This window comes from Myripristis murdjan, chromosome 17 (assembly GCF_902150065.1).
Source record: "Myripristis murdjan chromosome 17, fMyrMur1.1, whole genome shotgun sequence".
NCBI lineage: Eukaryota > Metazoa > Chordata > Actinopteri > Holocentriformes > Holocentridae > Myripristis > Myripristis murdjan.
In genome coordinates, this window is record NC_043996.1 from 32,577,045 (window position 1) to 32,602,749 (window position 25,705).

General features: G+C 45.2%; 1 protein-coding gene across 2 annotated transcripts; it reads left to right on the forward strand.

Annotated features, from left to right (window-relative positions):
• Window positions 1–504: 504 nt before the first annotated feature.
• On the forward strand, window positions 505–25,434 carry LOC115374750 (ATP-dependent RNA helicase A-like). Of its 2 annotated transcripts, none has more exons than XM_030073840.1 (28): window positions 505–594; window positions 1,839–1,992; window positions 2,541–2,687; window positions 2,820–2,940; window positions 3,154–3,350; window positions 4,319–4,467; window positions 6,775–6,821; window positions 7,241–7,377; window positions 7,885–7,974; window positions 8,726–8,887; window positions 9,191–9,268; window positions 9,593–9,784; window positions 10,776–10,917; window positions 11,037–11,119; window positions 12,443–12,599; window positions 13,405–13,502; window positions 14,111–14,324; window positions 16,293–16,387; window positions 18,532–18,605; window positions 18,869–19,021; window positions 19,276–19,436; window positions 19,658–19,769; window positions 20,502–20,663; window positions 20,912–21,039; window positions 21,551–21,780; window positions 22,557–22,672; window positions 22,904–23,104; window positions 24,502–25,434. In XM_030073840.1, exons 2-28 carry the CDS (start codon window positions 1,882–1,884, stop codon window positions 24,854–24,856), a joined length of 3,912 nt encoding a protein of 1,303 aa, XP_029929700.1. In that variant the 5' UTR covers window positions 505–594; window positions 1,839–1,881; the 3' UTR covers window positions 24,857–25,434. The 2 variants fall into 2 exon arrangements, with proteins under 2 accessions (XP_029929700.1, XP_029929699.1); XM_030073839.1 differs by having other exon boundaries at window positions 2,541–2,681; window positions 2,814–2,940.
• Window positions 25,435–25,705: the final 271 nt, after the last annotated feature.

A 25,705-nucleotide genomic window follows, 5' to 3' on the forward strand; every position in this document is an offset into this window, starting at 1 on the left:
ATATCTCATCAACTGCTTTTGTAATAGATTTTTTAAATTGTAAAGAGACTTTGTATAACCAGAGAAATTCTCCTAAACCTGATTAATCCCGGACAAACTGAAAGCGTTTTTTTGTGTGATAAAAAGATTTAAAAAAAAAAAAAAAAAAAGTCTTTTCTCTGTATTTTTATGTTTTTCTCCTCTCGGTGGCTTAGTGGCAGACCCGCTGCTCTCCTTATGGACCTCTATGGCAGGGGTCACCAATCCTGTGCCATGGAGGGCCGAGAGGCTGCAGGTTTTCATTCCAACCAAGACCTCCACCAGGTGACTTCACTGATTAGCTCCTCCTTTCTGATACAAGGTGAGGTGATCAGTGAAGTCACCTGGTGGAGGTCTTGGTTGGAATGAAAACCTGCAGCCTCTCGGCCCTCCATGGCACAGGATTGGTGACCCCTGCTCTATGGACTCCATATACTGCTTTAGTTTTAGTTTGTTGGTTTGTTTGTTTGTGTATTGGTTCATCCGGACCAGCAGGGGGCAGCAGCGGCTGTTCAGATAAGCTCCACACCGGCAGAGGCTCCGCGCAGCGCCGCAGCGTCTCTGAGCATCAGCCGGGTGAGTTCATGTTCATGTTGTTCATGTGGTTCATGTTGTTCATGTTCATGTTCATGTGGTTCATGTTGTTCATGTTCATGTGGTTCATGTTGTTAGTGATGAAGCTGTAGAGTTTTATTCAGTGACTGAGGAGAATCTGAAGCGTGTCTGTGTGATGCTAACATGTCGGCTAGCCAGCGGAGCTAACGAGCTGCTGCTAGCGGCGAGGCTAACTCTGCCTCATGACTGAAGCAGCTCCTGCGGAACGTGTTTCAAACGGCTTTGTCTCTAATAAACGACACACATGTTGGTTTTTATTCAGTAAAACTGAGCGGCGGCATGAAGCCCGCCGGCCGCTGACGGTGATGTTAGCTAGCCGTTAGCTGCTAGCTGTTAGCCGTTAGCTGCTCGGACTGAACAGACGCTCCTGTCAATAGGATGTGATATTATTCAGTTTGATTGATAAAACTCAATAAAGTATTCATGCTTCTGATTTTAATATGACTCCATTTCCTTGCTGAATGCCTCAGCATCATGCCGGAGTCTGCAGGCTCAGCTCATGGATCATCTTCATGCAGCGGCTGTGGCTCCAAGCGCTTTACAGCAAAGTGGAAAAATACAAGAGAATTAAACGATAAAAACATTCAGAAAAAAGTGCGAATAACCAAAACTAATTATCAACAAGATTTATCAATATGGACATAAAACAAAGACAGTCAAATATGAAAAATGCAAAGCAAAGGAAGACAAAAACAATAAAATATGTAAAGTGACAGAATAAAAGAATAAACCAAAGGAAGCGTGATGTTGAAGGCGGTGTTGGATGAATAAATCCGTGCTGAGTGGTTTGTTTGCTGCTTCTCTGTTCTGCTGAATCAAAACACTGCAGTTCACAGGAGAGGCAGCATCACAGCACCACAGATGCTCACGCGTCCCGGTCAGACTCAGAGCTTTATCTTGACCTTTAAGTGTAAAATAAATAAAGTGATCAGAGTCCACAGTGACATCTTCCTCAGTCCCACAGCAGTGAAACACCCAGAGTATTAATTTGATAAAGATATGAACAGAAGGAGACAGTCTGAGCATCTGTGACTTTAGTGAAGCTGGACTGTATTTGGTGTTTTTACTGGATAAAATGACAAAGTTGCTTAGAATCAGTTAATATTTTCTGTGGTTTGATCAATGAATCAGTGAATTACCTCTCAGATCGATCAGACCAGGGTTAATAAAGCGAGTTAACCCAGTTTGTGTTGATCCTCTGGCAGGTTAGAGCGAGCACAGAGGAGACTCCGCCCCCTCGGCTCCAACATGGCGGACATCAAGAACTTCCTGTACGCCTGGTGCGGGAAGAAGAAGCTCACGCCCAACTACGACATCCGAGCCGCAGGGAACAAGAACAGACAGAAGTTCCTGTGTGAGGTCAGTGTGACGCTGTGAAGCACAGTGGCAGGACAGGACACCTGAACGCATCGCCACAAACAGGACAGGACACCTGAACACACACACACACACACACACACACACACACACACACACACTCTCTCTTTCTCACTGATCCCATGCAGTTTGGGCCCCAAAGCCTGCAGTCCACATGTGTTCTTGTGGCCTGTTGTAAAATGGTGTGTGTGTGCAGACTGGGGCCTAAACAGTCTTGGAGCTGCATCAGTTGCTTTGACTGGAAAGCTGAGACTCTTGTGGATTCAATGAGCCACATTTGATTCCTGTGTGATGATGTTGGCCCCCATAGCAGCCATTTCACTGCAGGCAGAGACTTTTGTCACACTGGAATCACAGCCTCATCAAACTTTACACACACAAACTAGAGGAGGATTTTAAAAAATCACAGTAAATCGTGATATCACCTTGAAATCCCTGTAGAATCACAGAACGCATCAGATGAGCAGCCAGGATGGTGTGAGCTGTCTGTCCAGGCTGTGATGTTGACGTGCTGTGGCTGTGACCCGCAGGTGCGAGTGGACGGCTTCAACTACACAGGGATGGGAAACTCGACCAACAAGAAGGACGCTCAGTCCAACGCCGCCCGAGACTTCGTCAACTACCTGGTCAGGATGGGGGAGATGAACGCTGCCGAGGTGCCTGCTCTCGGGGTCAGTACGCTGCCTCGGCCCCTCTGACAGGGCGACCCGCCGCTCAGACGCCCAAACTGACTGCCCTAACCCTAACTGACCTCTGTGTGTGTGTCTGTGTGTGTGTGTGTGTGTGTGTGTGTGTGGGAGCAGGCCAGCGTCCCAGATGGACCTCAGCACCAGGGAGGAGGAGGAGGAGGAGGAGGAGGAGGAGGAGGGTTTGGAAACCTGCCTGCTAGCGGCCCGCTGCCTCCTCACCTGGTGGTCAAAACAGAGCAAGGTGATGACGATGATGATGACGATGATGATGATGATGATGATGATGATGATGATGATGATGAACTGTCAGCGTAAAGTTTGTGGTTTGTGTCACGGTTACATTTTCAGCCGCGTGCACGTCGACGTTTTCTGACTTTACCAGGAAAAAAACACAAACATTTAACGATAAACTGTGTGTGTGTGTGTGTGTGTGTGTGTGTGTGTGTGTGGTCAGATGACGGCTCTGGGCCGGTCCCAGGAGTGACGGGTTTGGGATACTCAGGAGGAGGAAATGCTCCATGGGGAGGAGGAGGAGGAGGAGGAGGAGGAGGAGGAGGAGGAGGAGGAAGAGGAGGAGGAGGAGCAGAGTGGGAGCGAGGAGCCAACCTGAAGGAGTACTACGCCAGGAGAGACGAACAGGAAGCTCAGGCGGTAACACACTTTCTCACACACACACACACACACACACACACACACACACACACACACACACACACACACACACACACACACACACACAGTGAGGTCCAGGGTCCAGGCTGTTTGCACGGCAGGTCTTGAATGTTTCCGGGGAATTCTGCATCTTGACATGTCGACTGCATGTGAGCGGATGCTGACGGAGACGAGGCTGCAGCAAACAGCCAGGGAGAAAAGTGTTTCTTCTCATAGAAAATAAATTTATAGTGAACTAAGGCGAAGCCAAACGGTTAAAAAAATTATATTGCAATTAATTTTACCGGTATTGCAGTTGTGATGTGGTTCTGGACTTCAGTAGGAATGATAATTGTTATGTTATAATTTTTATTTTCAGTGAAAAAGTTGTTGTTGTCTCCATAAAACTTTATGTATAACAATATTTTTCCACACATTTTACCTTTTTATATGTGTATATATATATATATATATATATATATATATATATATATATATATATAAATAAAAAATACTCAGCTCTTGTGTTTAGGATATTGCACTTGGTCATATTGACATTTGAATAATATTTTAATTGCTTGTTCAGCTTTAATGACCAGTTTCTCTTAAGCACAGTCAGCAGGAGCTTTAACTAACTTTTTAAAATTTTTAAATGAATTATAATTTTAATTTTATTTAATCATACATTTATTTATTATTATTTATTTAATTCAAAATACATATAATTTAATTAATAATATTTTTTTCATAAATGTGTTTGAACATTGTCTTTAATTTGTGTTGTCGTTTGTTTGTTTTTGCTGAAGATGTTAAATGGGCTCAGATTGAGCCATAATCTCTGGATCGGTGACTGAAATTATTTTCCTTGTTGATTAATCTGTCAAACATATTATTTATTGTTATTTATTCATTTATTTAACTGTCTAATCTTTGTGTTTTCTGGCCTGGATGTTTTCCCCTCCCTGCAGACTCTGGAGTCGGAGGAGGTGGACCTGAACGCTGGTCTCCATGGTAACTGGACGCTGGAGAACGCCAAGGCCCGTCTGAACCAGTTCTTCCAGAAGGAGAAAACCAGCGCCGAGTATAAATACAGCCAAGTGGGACCGGACCACAACAGGTCTCACACCTCAGCCTCACACACACACACACACACACACACACACACCTCAGCTTCACACACACACACACACACACACACACCCCTCAGCTTCACACACACACACACACACACACACACACACTCACACCTGGCCTCACACACACACACACACACACACACACACCTGGCCTCACACACACTGAGGTCACGGGGCAGCAGCAGGGTCTGAGCAGAGGAGCACCGTCCCGTCCTGGGGGGGTTTGAACACGGGACACGCTGCCGGCTCAGTTTCTCCTGCAGTTCTGTCTTGATTCAATGTTTCGTTATTGTGCAATTTTAAACAATTGTACAGTTATTGTGATTAATTTTCAGAACTCAGAAAGATCTTTATTGCCAAGTTTTCACAAACAAGGAATTTGACTTGGAGTTCAGGTGCTCCGCAAAAATAAATGACACAGTAAAAAGGATCTGGAAAAAATTTTAAGAAAAATGAGAAAATAAGAGAAAAATGAATAAAATAAAACTAAAAAAAAAATGAATAAATTCAAATTAAGTAAAAAAATGACATTGCAGTTGAATCCAGAGTTTTGATTTCATGTCCACATGTTGATTTAAAAATCATCAAACACAATAAATGTGATTCGTAACTGAATGCAACAGTTATTGTGACAGATTCTGTGATATTACTCACAATTATTATTACTCACACCTTCACTTTCACTGAAAGGCTGTTAAACAGCGGTGATGTGATTGTTGGGTCAGGCTTAGGGCTTTAGAGGGTGAAACCTCCCAAATATAACAGGAGCCACAACTGCCAGGTTTTCATTTCTTTTTTTTTTTTTTTTTTTTTACTGCAGACCATTTGGCAGAGCCGTCCTGCTGCATGTGGTTTCTAGTTGAATCTAAATCTACCAGGACGGGTTGACCTCAGTCCCTGCTGCGTCGGGGAGGTTGCTGGTTCAAATCCAGGGGTGTGGGCGGGGAGTTCCTGTATGTTTTTCTGCTAGACTGCAGTTCAGCCAGAGAGCTCCGGGGTGTGTCGGCTACACCGGAGAGCTCTCACAGCTTCATGCCATCATGAGTGGGAGCTGCACGCCTCCCACACACGATGTCAACAACAACAACAACAACAACAACAACACCAACACCACGCAGCTCTCTGAGGGGACAGTGCTGAGGGACAGAGAGCCGCACACCAGCCAGACACCGACACACAAACCACCAGCACTGATCCATGATATTGCTCTTCCAGGGCCAATACCGATTATTAGTAATCCAGGGCATTGATAACTGATGATCAGGGCTGATATTCAGTTGCTGTACAGTTGAAAGTGGCAGTGTTGAAATTTAGTTTTACAAACAGTCAACAGATTTTAACTGAAAAATGCCAAACATCACAAGATGAATGGAGAACACAAACATCCGGTTTGGATTTGAATCAAGACTGTATAAGGCAGAGTTATGATTATGGCTAATAATCACCAATAATGGGCCGATAATCACCTGTTGGACTTGATTATTGGTCCCAAAGCCAACACGTCTGCCAGAATTCATGAAAATCTCTGCTTCAGATTTCTTCAGTTTTCTGCTGTTTAGAGAGTAAAACCATCCAGATGGATCACAGCATCAAAGTTAAAAAAAAAATCCATCAAATCAGATCAGTCAGACTGTATTCATATAGCATCTTTTTCCACACAGCTGAATGCCACGCAGAGTGCTTTACTAAAAAGAAAAATAACAAGGTGAAGCAAATTAAACACAACTGAATCAATAAAACCTCCATCAGATCAAACAGACAGGCGTATAATAATGCAGACATAAGGGGGGAGTTTTTCTTCCTGCAGAGCTGAAATCCAGCTTCAGAGCTGAAGTGACAGATAAAGTGTTTGGTGTGTGGCGTCTGGCTGGTGCGTCGGCAGGGCGAGGCGAGCGAGGCGACGCCAGAACTCACAACCTGACTGAAGACATGGGACAGCCTTTAGGGGCACTAAAGCTGTCCCATGGGAGCAGGCCGGGCTGAGTGGGTGTGGTTGTGATTTCTGGTGTCGCTGTTGGCAGGGCGGAGCCGGCGGCCGGACCGGAGACTAGCGTGTGATTGGTGTTCAGTCAAGTCTGGCAGAAAAACATAAGAGGCCTCCAGGTGAGTCTCTCCTCTCTGTGCCCGCCAGGTGACTCTGCTGAGGGGCTCTGACACCACTCTGACCTCACTTCCTGTGTGTGTGTGTGTGTGTGTGTGTGTGTGTGTGTGTGTGTGTGTGTGTGTGTGTGTGTGTGTGTGTGTGTGTGTGTGTGTGTGTGTGTGTGTGTGTGTGTGTGTGTCTGCAGGAGCTTCATCGCTGAGATGCAGCTGTTTGTCAAGCAACTGGGCAGAAGTAAGAAAATCTGTTTCTTTAAAGTGTGTGTGTGTGTGTGCGTGCGTGCGTGCGATGAGTTTTATTTCCCGGTGAACACTTAATTTTTCTTGTAATTTAATTGGAAATATGTACTAATTAGAAATGTAGTTTTCTTAATCAGAATTTTTACTTTTTTTCTCTAGTCTTCGCCTGCTTTTCTTGTAATATTTTTAAATGGTTATTTAATTTCCTGGTCGAGCTCTTTGCTCTTTCCCCGGTGATTCTGAAAGAGTTCAGTGAAACCTACAGACAGCAGCAGCTTGGTGTGAACAGTTAATATTGTAGGTGTTGGTCGTTTGTCTGACGGTCGTCCAGAGAGACAGAATCAGCCCCAGCAGTCAGGAGGTCAGAGGTCACAGCAGTGTGTTCTGCGTTCTGATTGGCCGGTTCTCCTGCAGGGATCACGGCGCGCGAGCACGGCTCCAACAAGAAGCTGGCGGCCCAGTCGTGCGCTCTGTCTCTGGTCCGGCAGCTGTACCACCTGGGGGTGATCGAGGCCTACACCGGCCTCACCAAGAAGAAGGAGGGGGAGACGGTACCGCCAGCACTCATCATCAATACTCCTGATCAGTTCTGATCAGTTCTGATCAATACTCCTGATCAGTTTTCTGTCACCAGCAGCTGCTGCAGCTCATTTTTAATTAGTCCAGCTGGTATCAGTGCAGTGATTTTCTGAGCACCAGAGATGTTTTCTCAGTGATGCAGGACGGACATTTTTAAACAACAGTGTAGCCGCATGTGGACCAGCATGCTTTGCAGGATGACTGGAAAACAGTCCACTGCAAAAAGTCAAAATCTTACCAAGAGTATTTGTCTTATTTCTAGTCAAAATATCTCATTACACTTAAAATAAGACGTGATCACCTCAGAAATAACTTGTTTTTAGACAATTTTCACTTGTTTCAAGTGAAAATTTACTTGAAACAAGTTAAAATTAGCTTGAAACAAGAAACATATTCTGCCAAGTGAACAAGCAAATTTTCACTTGTGACACAAGTGAACAGTGTGTGTGTGTGTGTGTGTGTGTGTGTGTGTTTTCCAGCTTGAGGCGTTCGAGGTCAGCGTGGCTCCGGAGCTGCAGCACCAGCTGATGGATTTTGTAAAGGAGCTCGGAGTCCAGATCCCCCCGCCTGTATGTCTTTTGTACACACACACACACACACACACACACACACACACACACACACACACACACACACACACACACACACACACACACACACACACTGACTGAAGCAGCTCCTTGTTGCTCACACTGGGTTTTATTGTCTCTTTTCTGAGGGGTTCAGGGTTTTGGTAACACACTTCCTGTTCCTATTGTTTGAATGAAAATTGGTGGATTCTCTTTAATCAGGAAAATTCTGATTCTATATGATTTATGTTACACGAGTAACACCCTGCACCTATCTGGTGAAATGTCCTGTATTTTTTCATATCGTAATATATATCGCAGAAAAAAGGGAACGTCACCGTCAGTTTGGTCCAGTATGGAGCAGCCGTGGTTGTGGTATAAAATCCAGCCTGTAGCCACGGCTCTGCCCCCTAAAGAGACGTGTGTGCCAACCAGAAAATAATTTAGGAGCTCATTGTGCGATTCAAGATGACAGACATGTTAAAATGTGCTGGCAGAAAACAGAACAGCTGATTATTAAAGGACAGCAGGACGTGAACGCTGACCTCCAGTCTGCAAACACAACAGCCACAAATACTGGACCTGATGGTGTCAAACTGACCTGTTCACACTGGGATCAGCAGGATCTGCTCAATAATATTAAAACATCATAAAATCACATCGTTTCCTGTCACCTGACCTTCAGTCTGTATTGGTTTCTGAGTGTTCAGACACAGTAAAGAGGCTCACTCGGTGTCTCCTCTCCCTGCAGCCAGCAGAGGGCAGCAGCTCCGTGTCTCTGGTCCAGGGGAAGCTGGCGAGCTTCGAGCCGTCCCAGAGGCAGAGCGGGGCGGGCGTCGTGCCCTGGTCGCCCCCCCAGGTCAACTGGAACCCCTGGACCAGCAGCAACATCGACGAGGGACCGCTGGCCTTCGTGAGTGTTTCCTGAAGATATCCATCCTCCACGCCAGTCAGGGAAATCCTGGAAAGTCATGGAACAAACAACTGAAGGTTTATTCCAGGCAGGGAGAGTCGGGGAGCATCAGGAACACAGCAGAACGTGTTTTCAGGGTTTTGAGTTTGGTGTTAGGTGGTTTTCAGAGTTTAAAAAAAAAAAAAAAACACTGCAGGAAGGAGAAAGACTTTCACTCTCACTGAGTTCTGGAAAGTCTTGATAAAATCCTGGAGTTTTCACACCATTCCTGTGTGTCCTCTTCCTCCTCCTCCTCTTCCTCAGTGCACTCCAGAGCAGATCAGCTCAGATCTTCATCATGAACTGACCTACCAGCTGGAGCACGACGAGGACCTGCAGAAGGTAAGCACCTCGGACTCAGGAGACAGAGAACCAGCAGAAACACTGAAGGACACCGATTGGCCGGATGTCCGTGGGTCTGCAGTGAGGGAGCCAATCAGGAGCAAGAGGAGCTGTGATGCGTTTCCTTTTAAAAATGCAGCAACTTTAAATAGAACCACTCAAACAAAATCACACTTTAACTGTCATCAACCAAAGACCCACAAGACCCAAATACATAGAAATATAAAAACAAAATAGGTACCTCACCTCTGAAGATGATTTTGAACAGAAAGCAGAGATTCTCGTCTTTAAAAAGTGAAAGTTAAAGGAGTCTGTGTGTCTCAGATCGTGCAGGAGCGCCAGCAGCTCCCCGTCCAGCAGTTTGAGGAGGAGATCATGGCGGCGCTGGACAGCAACCCGGTGATCATCATCAGAGGAGCCACCGGCTGCGGCAAAACCACCCAGGTGCCCCAGTACATCCTGGACCGCTTCATCAAGGGGGGCCGCGCCGCCGACTGCAACATCGTCGTCACCCAGGTAACGCTCCGCTCAGCATCCCACCTGACCACAACACACACACACTGTCACCCAGGTAACGCTCCGCTCAGCATCCCACCTGACCACAACACACACACTGTCACCCAGGTAACGCTCCGCTCAGCATCCCACCTGACCACAACACACACACTGTCACCCAGGTAACGCTCCGCTCAGCATCCCACCTGACCACAACACACACACACTGTCACCCAGGTAACGCTCCGCTCAGCATCCCACCTGACCACAACACACACACACTGTCACCCAGGTAACGCTCCGCTCAGCATCCCACCTGACCACAACACACACACTGTCACCCAGGTAACGCTCCGCTCAGCATCCCACCAGTTTTTTGTTTCCAACAGGTGTTAATCCTCAAATTCACGACTGATTCAGTCGCAGTTCATTTTAAATCCCAGTTCCTCTGCATGAGCTTTTACACTTTCTTCACTCCAGTTTTCCATCAGCCCAATAAAGTCCTCCACATGAGTTTTCCTAAAAGCAGCAGCACTGTTGGCTTTTCAGGACTTTTTCACACTGAAACGCTCCCTCCTCCTCCTCCTCCTCCTCCTCCTCCTCCTCCGCCACCGCCACCAGGGAAAATAGTCCCCGGGGAAATGTTTTGCTTTCCACAGCCAATTATCAGCTGTGTGGTTTCTGAATGTTGAGGACTTTGTTCTCCGCAGAAGCAGAACATTATAAGGCGGCTGCTTCAAACACAAACTCACATTTTGACTCTGATGTGAAATCTGGAGCTCCTCTGCAGGATTTAAAAAACAGTTTGTTGACGTGGACAATTTGGAGGAGTTGCAGTAAACGGACCAAACATTCAGAATCACCGGGATGGACCCTATTTTTTTTAAGAATGATTTTTCAGCATGCTTTATTCTTGAAAGAAATTCTTTACTGAAAAGAGTTGTTGTGTTTAGTTTTGCCAGTGTTGGTGTGTCTGTGGTGTTTTTGCTCAGTTTCCTGTTTGGTCTCTCAGCCCAGGAGGATCAGCGCCGTGTCCGTAGCCGAGCGCGTGGCCTTTGAGAGAGCAGAGGATCTTGGGAAAAGCTGCGGTTACAGCGTTCGCTTCGAGTCGGTCCTGCCTCGGCCGCACGCCAGCGTCCTGTTCTGCACCGTCGGTACGCAGCGAACCGCAACCCGGCCTCATGTGACCATCCAGCCCGGAGAACGTTTGTGTTGTGTTAATGTGTGTGTGTGTGTGTGTGTGTGTGTGTGTGTGTGTGTGTGTGTGTTTCAGGCGTCCTGCTGAGGAAGCTGGAGGCTGGGATCAGAGGCATCAGTCACGTCATCGTTGATGAGATTCATGAGAGAGACATCAATGTGAGTTCATGTCTTATTGATCATCCAGTCCGCTGGTGCAGGGTTCCTGCGGGTCTTAACCCTATAAAGCCATTTGTATCATATATGATACACATTTTCAATTCCATTTTTCATTTTCAGTTTAATCAATACTTGACCAAAATACTGTTGTATACCTTTGAACACTTCCCCTGTCCACCCTGGACCATTGGCACTTCAAGTACATATCATATATCATACACCAGAAAGGTCGTGTAATAACATATTTTTTTCTTTTTCTTTTTTTTATATATATTTTGTTATAGGACTAAATAAAGGGTTCAATTTCAAAAAATTTGAATTTTCTGCCAACTCTTTCATAGTTCAGGCTTTATGGGGTTAAAAACTCTTAAAAGCATTGAATTTACGAATTTGGAAATAATACCTTAAAAAGATTTGAAAAAGTCTTGAATTTTGATATCTAGGTCTTAAAATTTGTTCTGTATGTAACTTCTCCGTATCGCATTTCTCGTCAAACGTTTCATTTGTCAGCCACGATTATTTTGATAAAATAACGTAAACAAAGAGCGGCAGAACCAATAATTTCAAACGCAATTCAGCCCCGGGAAAATGCCAAATGACGAATACGTCACTGAAGACCTCGCGCTACAGCAGACACAAGACGACAAGACAAGTAGTTTTTTTTTTTTTTAATGTTAGTTAATTCACGCTTGGAAAATGGGGAAATGTAAATTCAGCGAAGCGTGGATGGATAAAATTTCTTTCCGTCATTGGTTAAAACCTGTGGTAGATAACGTTTTTGAAGCCTAAGCACCTTGTGCAGAAAGAGGATTCAGCTGGGACCAATGGGGGTGAAGGCGTCGGACTCCAGGCACTTTAGATCCACCAGAGGAAAGGAACAAACTCCTTCAGTCACCTCCAGGTTCCCACCAGCTAACATTAGAGTCAATCCTGCACATTCTGCATGAGCACTGTGGGTTGATATTTTGTTTGTTGAATAAATGATCACTCGAAATTCAAGGAGTTCATTTTTCTTTGCCGGCAGGGCTGTGAAATAGGCCAAGAAATAGGTATTAATTTTTGATATAAATGGTCTTAAAAAGGTCGTAAAAAGACTTGAATTGAACTTGAAGAACCCTGCAGGAACCCTGAGTTACTTCTGCACATGGAACCCGGGCTGGAAATAAAACCCTCACAGAGTAAAGGTTCATTCAGTGAAGTGTGTGTGTGTGTGTGTGTGTGTGTGTGTGTGTGTGTGTGTGTGTGTGTGTGTGTGTGTGTGTGTGTGTGTGTGTGTGTGTGTGTGTGTGTGTGTGTGTGTGTGTGTGTGTGTGTGTGTTTCAGACGGACTTCCTGCTGGTGGTGCTCAGAGACGTGGTGCAGACGTACCCCGACGTCCGCATCATCCTGATGTCGGCCACCATCGACACCACCATGTTCAGAGAATACTTCTTCAACTGTCCCATCATCGAGGTGTTCGGACGCACCTTCCCCGTCCAAGGTGGCCTCACCTTCACATGTCGGCTGTCCTTTAAATCTAAAGTATGATCCTGATTATTGAAAAAAGTGTGAATATCAGGTCCAGTAAAGGTTCTGAAGTCCAGACACTTCTGACAGAAAACATCAGATGAAACACACCAGGCTGCATCCTGCTCTCACTGCACTGAAACACAAGGAGAGCACAGTGAGATACAGCTACAGGACAGTTAAAAGGACAGTAACAGTACATCTGAGGCACAGTAAAATACAGTTAAAGTGCAGTAAAATACAATTAAAGTGTAAAAGTACCACAAAACACAAAGTACAGTACTGTTAAAGTACAGTAAAGGTGCAGTTAAAGGACAATAAAAGTAATGTACAGGAAAGTACTGTTAAAGTCCAGTAAACCCAGTTCAAGTGCAGTAAAATACAATTAAAGTGTAAAAGTACCGTAAAACACAAAGTACAGTACAATTACATTAAATAGTTAACGGACAATACATTAAATAGTTAAAGGACAGTACTGTTAAAGTACAGTAAAGGTGCAGTTAAAGGACAATAAAAGTAATGTACAGGAAAGTACTGTTAAAGTCCAGTAAACCCAGTTCAAGTGCAGTAAAATACAATTAAAGTGCAGCAAAAGGACAGTAAAAGTACCATAAAACACAAGAAAGTACAGTACAAGTACATTAAATAGTTAAAGGACAGTACTGTTAAAGTACATTTAAAGTACAGTAATGTGCAGTTAAAGGTCAATAAAAGTAAAGTACAGGAAAGTACTGTTAAAGTGCAGTAAAGTGTTGCTGAAGCGTGCCTGTGCCCTGCAGAGTACTTCCTGGAAGACTGCATCCAGATGACCAACTTTGTCCCTCCTCCTGCCGACCGCAAGAAGAAGGACAAAGACGAGGAGGGAGGAGACGACGATGTAAGCAGCACAGTGACACACGATCCTCTTTTTAATAACCTCATGATGAAGGGCTGCAGGCGGTGTGTAACGTGTGTGTGAGCGCTCAGCTGCTTAAATACAGCAGACTGAAGCAGACTGTCACTCATCAGTTTGAAATCCAAATCACAAAATCCTCGAGCTCTGAAACAGTCAGGCGACCAGGTAACAGAAAATTAACTGGTTATTATTGTGATGATTGTTTTCATCATTTATCCATTAAAAACACCAACCGCCTCTGATTCCAGCTTCACTAAGATGCTCAGACTGTCTTCCTTTTCTCTGTTCATACAAAATTAATAATCCTGTTTTGTTTGTTTGTTTTGGCTGCTTGTCATTTTTACGTCATAAAGTAAATGATTTCTGAAAAAAATTAAAAATAGATATACTGTCAGTTCAAATATGTTGTACTTGCAGCTCTAATCCAGTTGGTGGAAGAAATTCATGAGTCAAGATTTCCAAAACAGCGTGATTGTACTTTTTAGTTTTTGGTGAGCAGATCAGGTCACCAGTCGACTTGATGTTCATTTTCTGTGCCGTGCTCGCCGTCAGAGCGTCTCAGTGTTTAAAACTCGGTTTCCTCCCTGCAGACCAACTGTAACGTGATCTGCGGCCCCGAGTACACGGCGGAGACCAAGAGCTCCATGGCTCAGATCAACGAGAAGGAGACGTCGTTCGAGCTGGTGGAGGCGCTGCTGCGCTACATCGAGACGCTGCAGGTGGCCGGGGCCGTGCTCGTCTTCCTGCCCGGCTGGAACCTCATCTACTCCATGCAGAGGCACCTGGAGATGAACCCGCACTTCGGTACGACAACCTCAAACTACAGGCAGGAGGCTGCTGCTCTGTCCTGTCAGTCTGCTGTGAAAATCTGCTGGCAGCACAGAAAATACCCAAAACAAAACTCAAAGACTGAAACATGTCAGGTCAAAGTCAGCCTGAGGAAGCTGCTGCACGTTCTCTTCAGCTCAGGTTCATGGAAGATGGTAATAAAACGATAAAGGATAAAGGATATCTGAATCTGAAACGTGGCAGCTCACCTCCCAGCCTTCTTTTCCAAAACTTTCCCACGGTCTTAAAAACATTCTGGAAAATAATGCATCACATAACCGCACAGCAACTCTTGAACAAAGAATTGTTGTAATTTTGTGTTTTCATAATTTTGCTGGTGTTTCTTGTAGGGCTGTAGTCTGTTAGTCGACTGGTCGATTTATTGGTCGATACGTTCTTGGTCGACCAAAATCTGATTGGTCGATTATTTGCCATGTTAAGTTTATCAGGAGTAAAGCACTAAGTGCTAATGGGGGTGTTTTCAGAACAAACGGTTTCACAGGTAACAGTCTGTCTTCGGAACACCCCCCTTGCTTTCACAATTTTGGATTAGCCCAACCCACTGGCGGAGACAGATAGGTTGGCCCATAGACATAATATACGTTTTATATATATATTATGTCTATGGGTTGGCCGGTATGTTATGAAATGAAGAAAAAATTAGGTCTGGTTTTCCGACTATTTGCTTAATTAAGAACGTTTAATGAACATTTAGTCCTCTACCATGTCAAAGACGTCATCAGTCTGGCAGCATTTTACCCATATAGATGGAAAAAAAAGTCGAATGCAAACTTTGCAAACAACAGTTTGCGTATCACAGCTCAACAACCAACATGGCATATCACCTAAAAACGGTAAGCTAACATGTCTGCGTTAGGTTGCTGCATCAGTTTTGAGTATAAACATATTAGAATCGGCATATTTCAAAGTTTTAGTCTAATCGTTTTATAACTGCAGGCGCACACACCCGCGACGAAGGCAACTTGACATAAACGGAAATCATAGGCTATGATATATATTGAGTACGTGATGCAACGCTGTCAGAGCCGACCGCCTCCAGTGTGTCATTCACATACCTGCCAACATTTGAGTAGTAAAATCCGGGATATTTTTGTGGTGGGGAGCAGCAAAAGATATGCGGGGATGTTAGTGCCTGCCGAGCCGGTTAAGATTTACAACACATCCAGGTTTTTAATAATTAGTCAGTAAACTCGGCATTGTATGACAGGCTGGAAAATGCGCACTTTTATTTACAGTTAAATATTTCGCCGTGTGTTACAGCTTCTGTTAAACTAACGGAGCTGCGGCGGCTTTCGGTCTCAGCTTTCAAAATAAAACCTTTGTTATTGCGCGTTTCTCATTATTATTAACAAACAAAGTTGTGGCTTGTAAATTACGGGAGATGCCCGGGAGAAAAGACAAAACGGGAGGGCGGCAGGAGATTAGAAATTACTGACCGGGAGCATTGCAGGAGATAGGGTTAAAAATCGGGAGTCTCCCGCGTGAATCGGGAGAGTTGGCAAGTATGATCATTCAGTGCAAAAATAATTAGGTCAAAAACGATTTAATATACTGCAAATACTTGTTGTTTATGTTTATTTATAATTCATTTAGGCGGAGAAGGCTAACAGGCAGGCTACTGTCCAGTTAATTGATCTAAAAATAGTATATATATATATATATATATATTTTTTTTTTGTATTCCCGCTGCCCCCCGATTAGTCGACTTTTGGTCGAAATTTCAGGACTTTAGTCGACCAAGATTTTCTCTGGTTGACTACAGCCCTAGTTTCTTGTCATGTTGCTCATCAAACTTTTTTCCTGTGTTTTTGAAAGAAATCAGGTTTCAAAGGGTTAAACAATGAGAAACTCCTGACAGTAAGAATAACCCAGCATGAAGTCAGACTGACGGGAGCTAACAGGAAGTCCTCTTGTTGTCCACAGGAAGTAGCCGCTACCGCATCCTGCCGCTGCACTCGCAGATTCCCCGAGAGGAGCAGCGCCGGGTTTTCGAGCCCGTCCCCGACAACGTCACCAAGGTCAGAGAAGCTTCTGGAACAGCCGAGCCTCCACTGCTGTGGCTTTGGAGAAAATGTCTCTGCCTCATGTTGCAGTGCAGATCATTTATCAGCACAAAGAGTTTTTTGTTCCCCGATGAATATCTTTGCTATTGTTCCGGTTCTTCAGCATCGATGTCTTTACATTATTTGAACAGTCTTCATTTGACTGTTTCTCTGTGCAGAACACTTTCATAAGGCAACAAAGCTTTACATGTTTGTTTTTTTCTTATGGAGGAAGGAAAGCCTGATTGTATGATGTGCAGTGGTTCTCAGATGGTGTACTCATGTACTCCCTGCAGTACTCCAGCATAGTAGTGGTGGGTGGGATTCATCGAAATTGCGATGCATTGTGATGTTTTCGTGCATCGATTTGCATCGATTTTTTCACGTCGATTCTTTTCCACCAAGCCCGGAAAAAAAGGGCACCCGGAATGAAAAGTAGGTAACGCGCGCGCCACCCGGACAGTCTAGTAGGTGGGACCATAGCAAACGGAAAGCCGTTGTAAAATCACTGTAACTCACGGCTTCAAGGGACTTGCTTTTATAAAACGGTTACCCTACATATAGCCCATAAAATAAACACACAAGAAAAAAATCAATAATTTATTGGTAAAAATGAACAATAAAATTGAGAACTATTCATTCTTCCACCAAGCAAGATAGAGTGGACAGAATGCACAGAGTGCAGACGCTAAGATCACTTTTTCATCTAGCGCCATCATCAGGTCACATCAGGCTATTTGGGCTCGTTAATGTTGAATTGGATATTTCCATTAATAGTGCAATTGTTAAAATAGTGTTCAATTATGTTTGGACTCCTCTTTGCAGGGACGGTGGCGTGTGTTTCGTGACAGGTGTGTTTTTGCGCAGACGTATGCCTAACGTCAGTTGTAACAATAATAATAAAAGTAAACTGTTAATTTACCATACATGGGCGCTGTCACACTGTGTCCGCTTTGGGTGGAGATAAAAGGCAGGTGGATCAGGAGGCAGCAGGGAGAGGTAGGCTATTTCTCCAGGGAGGCCACCGGACACAGTGGGTTACCCGGCTGCTCATATATGAATCCCCGCAGGCTTTCTCTGTGTTTTTCGGCAGCATCTTTGTGATTTTTTTTTTTGTGCATTCGTTGAAAGACACGGTGACATATTTTAGACTATTTTCGTCGTGACGAATGCTGAAGGAGTCGGCCTTTAATTTGCGGTTGCCCTCGTTCGCCCTGCGTCCCATGAAGCTGCACGTCAAACCAGACTTTACAGACAAGCCCCCTCCTGATCCACCGGCCTTTTATCTCCACCCACCAAACGAGTGGGTACTTTCACAACACGATAAATTATAAACTATAATAAATAAATACATACATACACACATACATGCACACATACATAAATAAAAGTCAATGGTGTACTGTAGTGCCTGTGTACCAAATTTTGAGTTACTCTTTGTTATGATGGAACTGACTTATGCAATTCTTTCACTGGCCCCTAGATGGGGCTGTGCTCCATGGCCATGTTGGGTTAAATGTTGGGAGCTACCCCCAGATTACATAGTCAAAATATTTTGTGTCTTTGAAAAATAATCCCTAGTCAAATGTTCAAAAATCTTTATTTTGAGAGTGACATGAGTTAATTTATGGGCTATTTATTTACAAAGCCACAGATTAACACAAAATCAATCTTGCATGGAAAATAGCTGTAAAAATCGCAATAATCGAAGAATCGTGGCATCGAATCGACAAACGCTGTAATCGCTAGAATCGAAAAATCGAAGCTCCCATAATCAAAATCGCATCGAATCGTGAGGTAGCCGCGATGGAGCACCCCTACAGCGTACCCCTAGGGGTACTTTGGAGTACTTTTTTGGAGTACTTTTTTTCGCTTTGGTCAGGAAAACTGGGCTGGAAAAAAAATATTTCAAAGGGGGAACATTGCTGAAAAAAAGTGAAGAACCACTGACCTGACATGAACACACCTCAGCTTTAACCCTCTCAGCCTGCCTGAAGTCACGGTGATGAGCTGTCCTGCTCTGTCACGTGGGCTTTGAGCTCCTCACACTCAGGCTTTGTGGAAACAAACTCTGTGGCCCGTGAATGTTTGTTTTTCTGAAGCAGCCTCTGCTCTTGCAGGTGATTCTGTCCACCAACATCGCAGAGACCAGCATCACCATCAACGACGTCGTCTACGTCATCGACTCCTGCAAGTAAGTAAAGTTCCTGCTGTCGTCGTCACATTTTACATTTAAGTGTATCCAGCTGTTCCATTCATCCTCCAGTTCACATGATACTGGCTTTACCCAGCGCTCTGCAGCATGCAGCAGGCCACATATGACCTGTGAAATGGACCTGTGTTTCCATCCACCCCAACACTGTTGGCTTCACTGGGTTCATATGGGAATACTGCAGTCCATGTAAACATAGCCTCTGTCCGGTGCTTGTGTCCTGACTGCGTCTGGTGTCCCGGCAGGCAGAAGGTGAAGCTGTTCACGTCCCACAACAACATGACCAACTACGCCACCGTCTGGGCCTCCAAGACCAACCTGGAGCAGAGGAAGGGCCGAGCCGGCCGCGTCCGCCCCGGGTTCTGCTTCCACCTCTGCAGCCGCGCACGATTCGAGAGGTGAGGCTCCCTGAACATCCCAGACCTGCTGACACTGACGCTGAGACGTCAGGTGGACAATGATTTTTGTCAGAGAAACACAAAGGAAACTGAAGCACATTTGTTGAAGTAACAGCTTCTTCCAGCATCCTTCTGTTGTCTCTGTGTTTACTGCTGGAAACCTTCACTCTGTGTGTGTGTGTGTCTGTGTGTGTGTGTGTGTGTGTGTGTGTGTGTGTGTGTGTGTGTGTGTGTGTGTGTGTGTGTGTGTGCAGGCTGGAGACTCACATGACGCCGGAGATCTTCAGGACGCCGCTGCACGAAGTGGCTCTGAGCATCAAGCTGCTGCGTCTCGGCGCCATTGGACACTTCCTGTCCAAAGCCATCGAGCCGCCGCCGCTGGACGCCGTCATCGAGGCCGAGCACACACTGAGAGGTACGCTGCACACACACACACACACACACACACACACACACCTGACGCTTCAGCCCTTTGACGTCTGACCCTGTTTGCTGCAGCGTAACAATAAAACGCAGGTTACCATCTCGCAATCATTAAGTCATTTTTTGCTCGTTCTTCTCTCGGTTCTCCTTGTGACCTGCCTCGCCTGTCATGACCTCCTGACCTCCTGACCTCCTGCTGCCGTGGCTCCACAGAGCTGGACGCTCTGGACTCCAACGACGAGCTCACTCCTCTGGGTCGGATCCTCGCCCGGCTGCCCATCGAACCTCGACTGGGCAAGATGATGATCATGGGCTGCATCTTCCAGTGAGTTCTGTCTCAGCAACCAGGAGTTTATCATCCAAGTTATTTATTATCACCACATTTTACCACACTGCATTACTGCTCCTTCATTTAAACTATCTCAAAAATACTTGATGTTATTTTTACTGGAACTGCACTTCCCATTTATTAGTGCTTGTCTTCATAAAGAACATTAGTAATCATGCCAAAATGTATTTTTGCCATACATTTTTTTATTGGAATATTGTTTCTTACTGTGTTATTGTTGTTACCATGTGTGCACCTTTAATCTGTAAATTACCTTAACTACACAGTTCTGATTGACCTTGGTTCGTGTTTTTCACTTCAGCTATTATCAACAGGGTGGCCACAGTGTCTGGATGTTTTTTTTTTTTTTTTTTATGACTTTTTTGTTTTACTTTTGAAGTGCTCAAGTTTTTCATCCCGTGACAAATGAATGTATGTGGCCCAGTTCTGAGACGTAAACTGAGCACAGTGAACACAACATCGTCAGGTTTTGTTCTTTTCCTCTATAATCCTCTGTTCTGAGGTGACTCTACTTTGTTTTTCTTGTTGGGAGCCTTTTCATGCCGTGTTTGGACAGAGGAAAAAAAAAGCCTCTGCACATCTTTAGCCATGTTTGGCATTGTGCTGATTGGCCACCCTGAAAAACTAAGTCAAGGTTGTTGTTTTTTTTAAAATCTGTTTTGCCATTTATGTCATGGCAAACATTGTCTCCTGTGTGTCGCCCTCTAGTGTTGGAGACGCCGTGTGCACCATCTCAGCAGCTTCTTGTTTCCCCGAGCCGTTCATCAACGAGGGGAAACGCCTCGGGTTCGTCCACAGGAACTTCGCCGGCAGCAGGTTCTCCGACCACGTGGCCCTGCTGTCCGTCTTCCAGGCCTGGGACGAAGTCAGGTCCACAGACGTTTTTTTTTAAATTTTCATGTCAGGCTCAGTTTTAGTGGTAGTTTTTAATCCAGATGTTCAGTTTCCACTGTTTGTTTTCAGTTCCAGTTTCAGTATATTTGGTGCAGGTGAGTTTTTAAAGGTCAGGTCAGGTCAGGTGGAGCCCGAGGCAGCAGGACAGACATTTACAACATATTTTGTACTGAAATTTGAGAACGTTGCTGACTGGCTGGTTTGTGATGCTGCTGTCTGTTCAGGATAAACGGCGAGGAGGCGGAGACTCGCTTCTGTGAACACAAACGCCTGAACATGTCGACACTCAGGATGACCTGGGAGGCCAAAGTCCAGCTGAAGGAGATCCTGGTCAACTCTGGATTCCCTGAAGGTGAGTCAGTCTCATTTTAACAGGAAACACAGAAACATGGCCGCTGAGGGACATGATGGCTGCTGCAGGGATCCAAGCTGTGACCCTGACGTTACAACACAGACTAAAAAGACTGACAATCAAAAAACCCAGTTCCTAGTAACGCAGTATTTTATTTTTGTCTACCAGACCCCATTCCAGAAATGTCAAATTTTATATTTCTATAAACATCTGATAAAAAATCACAGCTGGACTCGGTCCTGATTGGCTCTCTCATCTGCCCAATCAGGCCAGTTTGCAACATCTGAACTGGAAAAGCCTCCACCTGGCAGGTTTACGTCATTTGAATTATACAAGCTGCTGATGTTGGCCAATCAGAGTCCAGCATTCTGACACGTTATTTTTCACATTCATTCAGTCCAACTAATTTAGCTTTTAGCCGAGCTGCATGTGTGTGCTAAACAGCAAGAAGAGCCTCATTCTGATCCCAGTAGAAACAAGCTGAGCGCTCACCTGCTGTCTCCTCTGTCAGAGTGCCTGATGACTCAGGTGTTCAACGCGGTGGGACCGGACAACAACCTGGATGTGGTGATTTCCCTGCTCACCTTTGGCTCTTATCCCAACGTCTGCTACCACAAGGAGAAGAGGAAGATCCTGACCACCGAGGGCCGCAACGCCCTCATCCACAAATCCTCCGTCAACTGCCCGTTCAGCAGCCACGACATGACCTACCCGTCACCTTTCTTCGTCTTCGGCGAGAAGGTAGACGCCTGATGAACTTCATTTGTTAGATTCTTGTTCCAGAAAGATCTGTCCTCCCATCAGTCTTTCTTTAGTGATGTAATTAACGATAACAATAATGTGTCCATTCCATGTAAAGGCCAGTCAGAGATTCCCAGCTGCCAGTTTTAATCCAACCTCGCTGTGTTTCAGCTTTGATGATTTTTTACCAGCAATAGCCAGCTACTTTGCATAGTGTATCTGCAATCTTCATATTTCTCAGCAACCTCAGGGTTCAGAAATTTTGACTTTGGGCTCATTCACACAGAATCTGGCAGTCAGGCAGACGCACTCCCCCCATTTAAACTGAATGGGGGTAACCTGTCAGAGCCGTGCGTGCTGCATGGTGATCCAGCAAAAAACAGTCAGACAGTGGCGGAGCATGTAGTGACACACACACACACACACACACACACACACACACACACACACACACCACCAAACAGTGCTGAGCTGAGTCGTGAACTCGGTTATGAGTTGTGTCTTGATCCATTGTGACTCCACATGGCAGGGAATTATCTGAAAATGAAGAAACCAGGAAGTATTAAAAATCCATGCCATGGCGGATTGAATCTGTCATCAACAATGATGGCAAACATACAAATATTAAGAATGAAAAGAATAAAATCTCATTAATGAATGTACTGCCTTTTTGTTCTCCCTGTGCCGTAATTTTAGCCAAAAAGTAAAAGCCAAGGTGTGAAAGTGTGTGGAACCGTAAACTGAACAGTGTTGTGCGTGTTGTTGATCCTGATCAGATTCGAACCCGGGCGATCTCGGCTAAAGGCATGACGCTGGTCAGCCCTCTGCAGCTGCTGCTGTTCGCCTGCAAGAAGATTTCCTCCAGCGGAGACGTGGTGGAGCTGGACGACTGGTGAGGCTCCGCCCACCTCACTGGGCTGTCTCTACCTTCAGCACACCTTTTACTGGCTTGGATTTGACCGTCTGCTAGTTTTTAATTTCATTTGCTCTAGTAGTTTTGTTGAGTGTACTTTGGTTCTTGAACTTCAACGCATTCTGTTTCACATCAACCTGCAGTCACAAAGTCTGCTTTGTTTTGTTGATTTCTAATCCAATTACGTGATTCCGCCTTATAACTCTCCAGGATCAAACTGAAGATTTCCCACGAGGTGGCGGGCTGCATCGCGACTCTGCGGGCCGCCATGGAGGCTCTGGTGGTGGAAGTGACCAAAGACCCAGAATACATCCAGCAGCTGGACACGACCAACGGACGCCTGCTCAACCTGATCAGACAGATCTCCAAACCCTCAGCAGCCGGACTCAACCTGATGGCCAGCAACCCCCGGTATGTTTAAAAAAACAAAAAAAACATCTTTTCCTTCCTGAATATGTGATAAGTCGTGCCGTCTGTTGAGGTTCACAGAGATTCAGCAGGAATTCAATAGGTCTGAAAAATTGGGGCTGAGGTCAGGCTCAGATCTTAATAGCTAAGATTTCCTCATCTTCTAGGGTATCTGCATGTTGACGACATGTCTTAAACTCAAATTCAAGAAGTCTGAATTTCAATAAATATTTTGTCGGATTATATTACCCATCTATTTCATTCCATGAAATCAACACTGCCGCTGTTACAAAGCTCTCAGCCTCCTGAAGGTGATCCTGCCTGTTTACTGACCGGCTGGGAAAAAGACCAAACTCACTTTAAAGTGACCTGTCACGCAGATGTGTAGAGACAAACCCAAGAAACTGCTTGGATCATGGATTTTTACATTTTGAATGTAAACCTGATCGTTCCACCACCAGGCCGACAGGGCCCTGGGCTTCTTGCTCAGTATCAATATCAGTATCAGCTGTGTCAGATATGATGAACCTTTAGGGAATGATGTGTTTTCACACCTATATCCAGTATCCACAAGTGAAAAGTCTCCAAGCTTCATGCAGTAATGTCTCTGTAGGGCGGCTTGGTCACTGTGGACAGGCTTTGATTTATTACTGCAGCAGCCTATTTTCCATACATGAATCAATCAAGTTACTTTAAGGTGTGCTTTAGGGGTGTCCCGGTCCGATATTGATATCGGATATCGGTCCGATGTCAGCCAAAAAACGAGAATCGGATTTTATTGGACTGGATCTAAAATCTCTGATATTAGCATTGTGATACAAGCAGTCCATTCCAGTAGTCCGCTCCAGCACTTCAGTCCGCTCCAGCAGTTCTATCCTGCAGCACGTGGATCCAGCATGCAGAGCCCACGTGATCACAACAACAGCGTGTGCTAACAAAGTGGCAAGAAGTAGGAGTGATGTCGGCTGTGTGGCAGTATTTTTCGTTAAAGTTCGAAAAACTTATCGATCGCGGAATCGCAGAATTAACCAAATAAAACGGAATCTATTTTCAACGCGGAATTTGACATAATAACAACTGCACCGGCACCGCATGAGCCAAAAGGCAAAGAAACTTTCCAGCTACAGCAGCGCACTGACATAGATTGTGTAACAAAGTGAAGAGGTGCCACTCCGCTCTATTTTCACTGGCTAACAGCAGCACACTGGCTTAGCTTGTCTATTCAGAGAAGAGGTATCACTTCGTGCTGATATCGGTATCGGCCAATACTCAAGGCTGCAATATCGGTATCGTATCGGAAGTGAAAAAGTTGTATCGGGACACCCCTAGCGTGCTTATTGATTAAAATGGGTCAACGTTAGAATTTATCAACATCAATAACACTGTTTTCTCTTTGGAAGGTTCGGAGACGGCCCTCGTCCTCCAAAGATGCCTCGCTTTGACGGAGGAGGAGGGGGAGGTTACCGAGGAGGAGGAGGAGGATACCGAGGAGGAGGAGGAGGTTACAGGGGAGGCAGGGGTTATGGAGGGGGAGGGGGAGGTTATGGAGGCGGAGGCTACAGAGGTGGAGGGTACCGTGGAGGAGGGGGGTATGGAGGTGGAGGATACAGGGGAGGAGGCGGCTACAGAGGAGGAGGAGGAGGAGGTTATGGAGGAGGGGGTGGGGGCTACAGAGGAGGCTACGGGGGTGGGGGTGGGTACAGAGGAGGAGGAGGCTATCGAGGAGGAGGAGGAGGAGGAGGAGGAGGGTACTGACCTGTGTTTGGATTCGTCTTGTGATCAGGGAGGTCCAGATCGGCACGGGAACATCATTTTCCGTTTGGTGATTTGTTCATGTGTCACACAAATTGTAGACAAATGTTTAACGTAGTTCAGTCCACATTCACTTGACTGCATTTATAGAGAGGAGACTGACTTAGCTTTTTTGTTAATGTTGTCCAGAAACCAGCTGTAATGTCTTTACCAGCCACAGTGACTCAAATCTCTAAAGTCTGTTAACACATGAAGCTGTGCCAAGTCTTTCAAACTGAAAAGGAAAATGTGTGTCAACACTCAAGACCAACATGCACAATAAGAACAGACTGTGGCTCAGACAGCAGCTTTCTGCTAAAGGTTGAACATTTATTCCAGCAGCATCATCATCAGCTGTTTGACAGTAGAGGTCAGAGGTCAGTTATTTATGTCGGTAATGTCTACCTGCAGAAACCACCTGCAACATTCAGTCAATATTTGTAGATATGCCCATCATGGCCTGTGTTGATATTGATTTGACTGTATTTTGTTGATTTTCATCAACCAGGAACTGTTTTCATCATCAATAAATATTTTCATTTTTCAAAGTCTTTTGCATTTTTTTAACACACAAAAACTAAGTTAAAAAATTAGGATGCAATTAATCTACTGAAATTGTAAATGCTAAAAATTGGATGGATGTATTAAATATTTAAAAGGAGGTGTGGGGGGGCAGTTTGGGATTGTGGCATCATGTGACTGACGGTGCGTTCAGTGTCACCTTGAGAGTGACAGCTCCCTGTGACTCTCCGGCCTCCTGGCTGCTGGATGGATGGATTTCATTCCCATGAAGCTCTGCGGCGCTGCCCGGAA

Bases quoted from the DNA above. Each gene is read 5' to 3' on its own strand.
- LOC115374750 (XM_030073840.1), top strand. From the start codon at position 1,882: ATGGCGGACATCAAGAACTTCCTGTACGCCTGGTGCGGGAAGAAGAAG. The intron at 7,378-7,884 runs GTACCGCCAGCA...TGTGTTTTCCAG, and splicing joins AGAAGAAGGAGGGGGAGACG to CTTGAGGCGTTCGAGGTCAG. The intron at 22,673-22,903 runs GTGAGGCTCCGC...ATAACTCTCCAG, and splicing joins GTGGTGGAGCTGGACGACTG to GATCAAACTGAAGATTTCCC.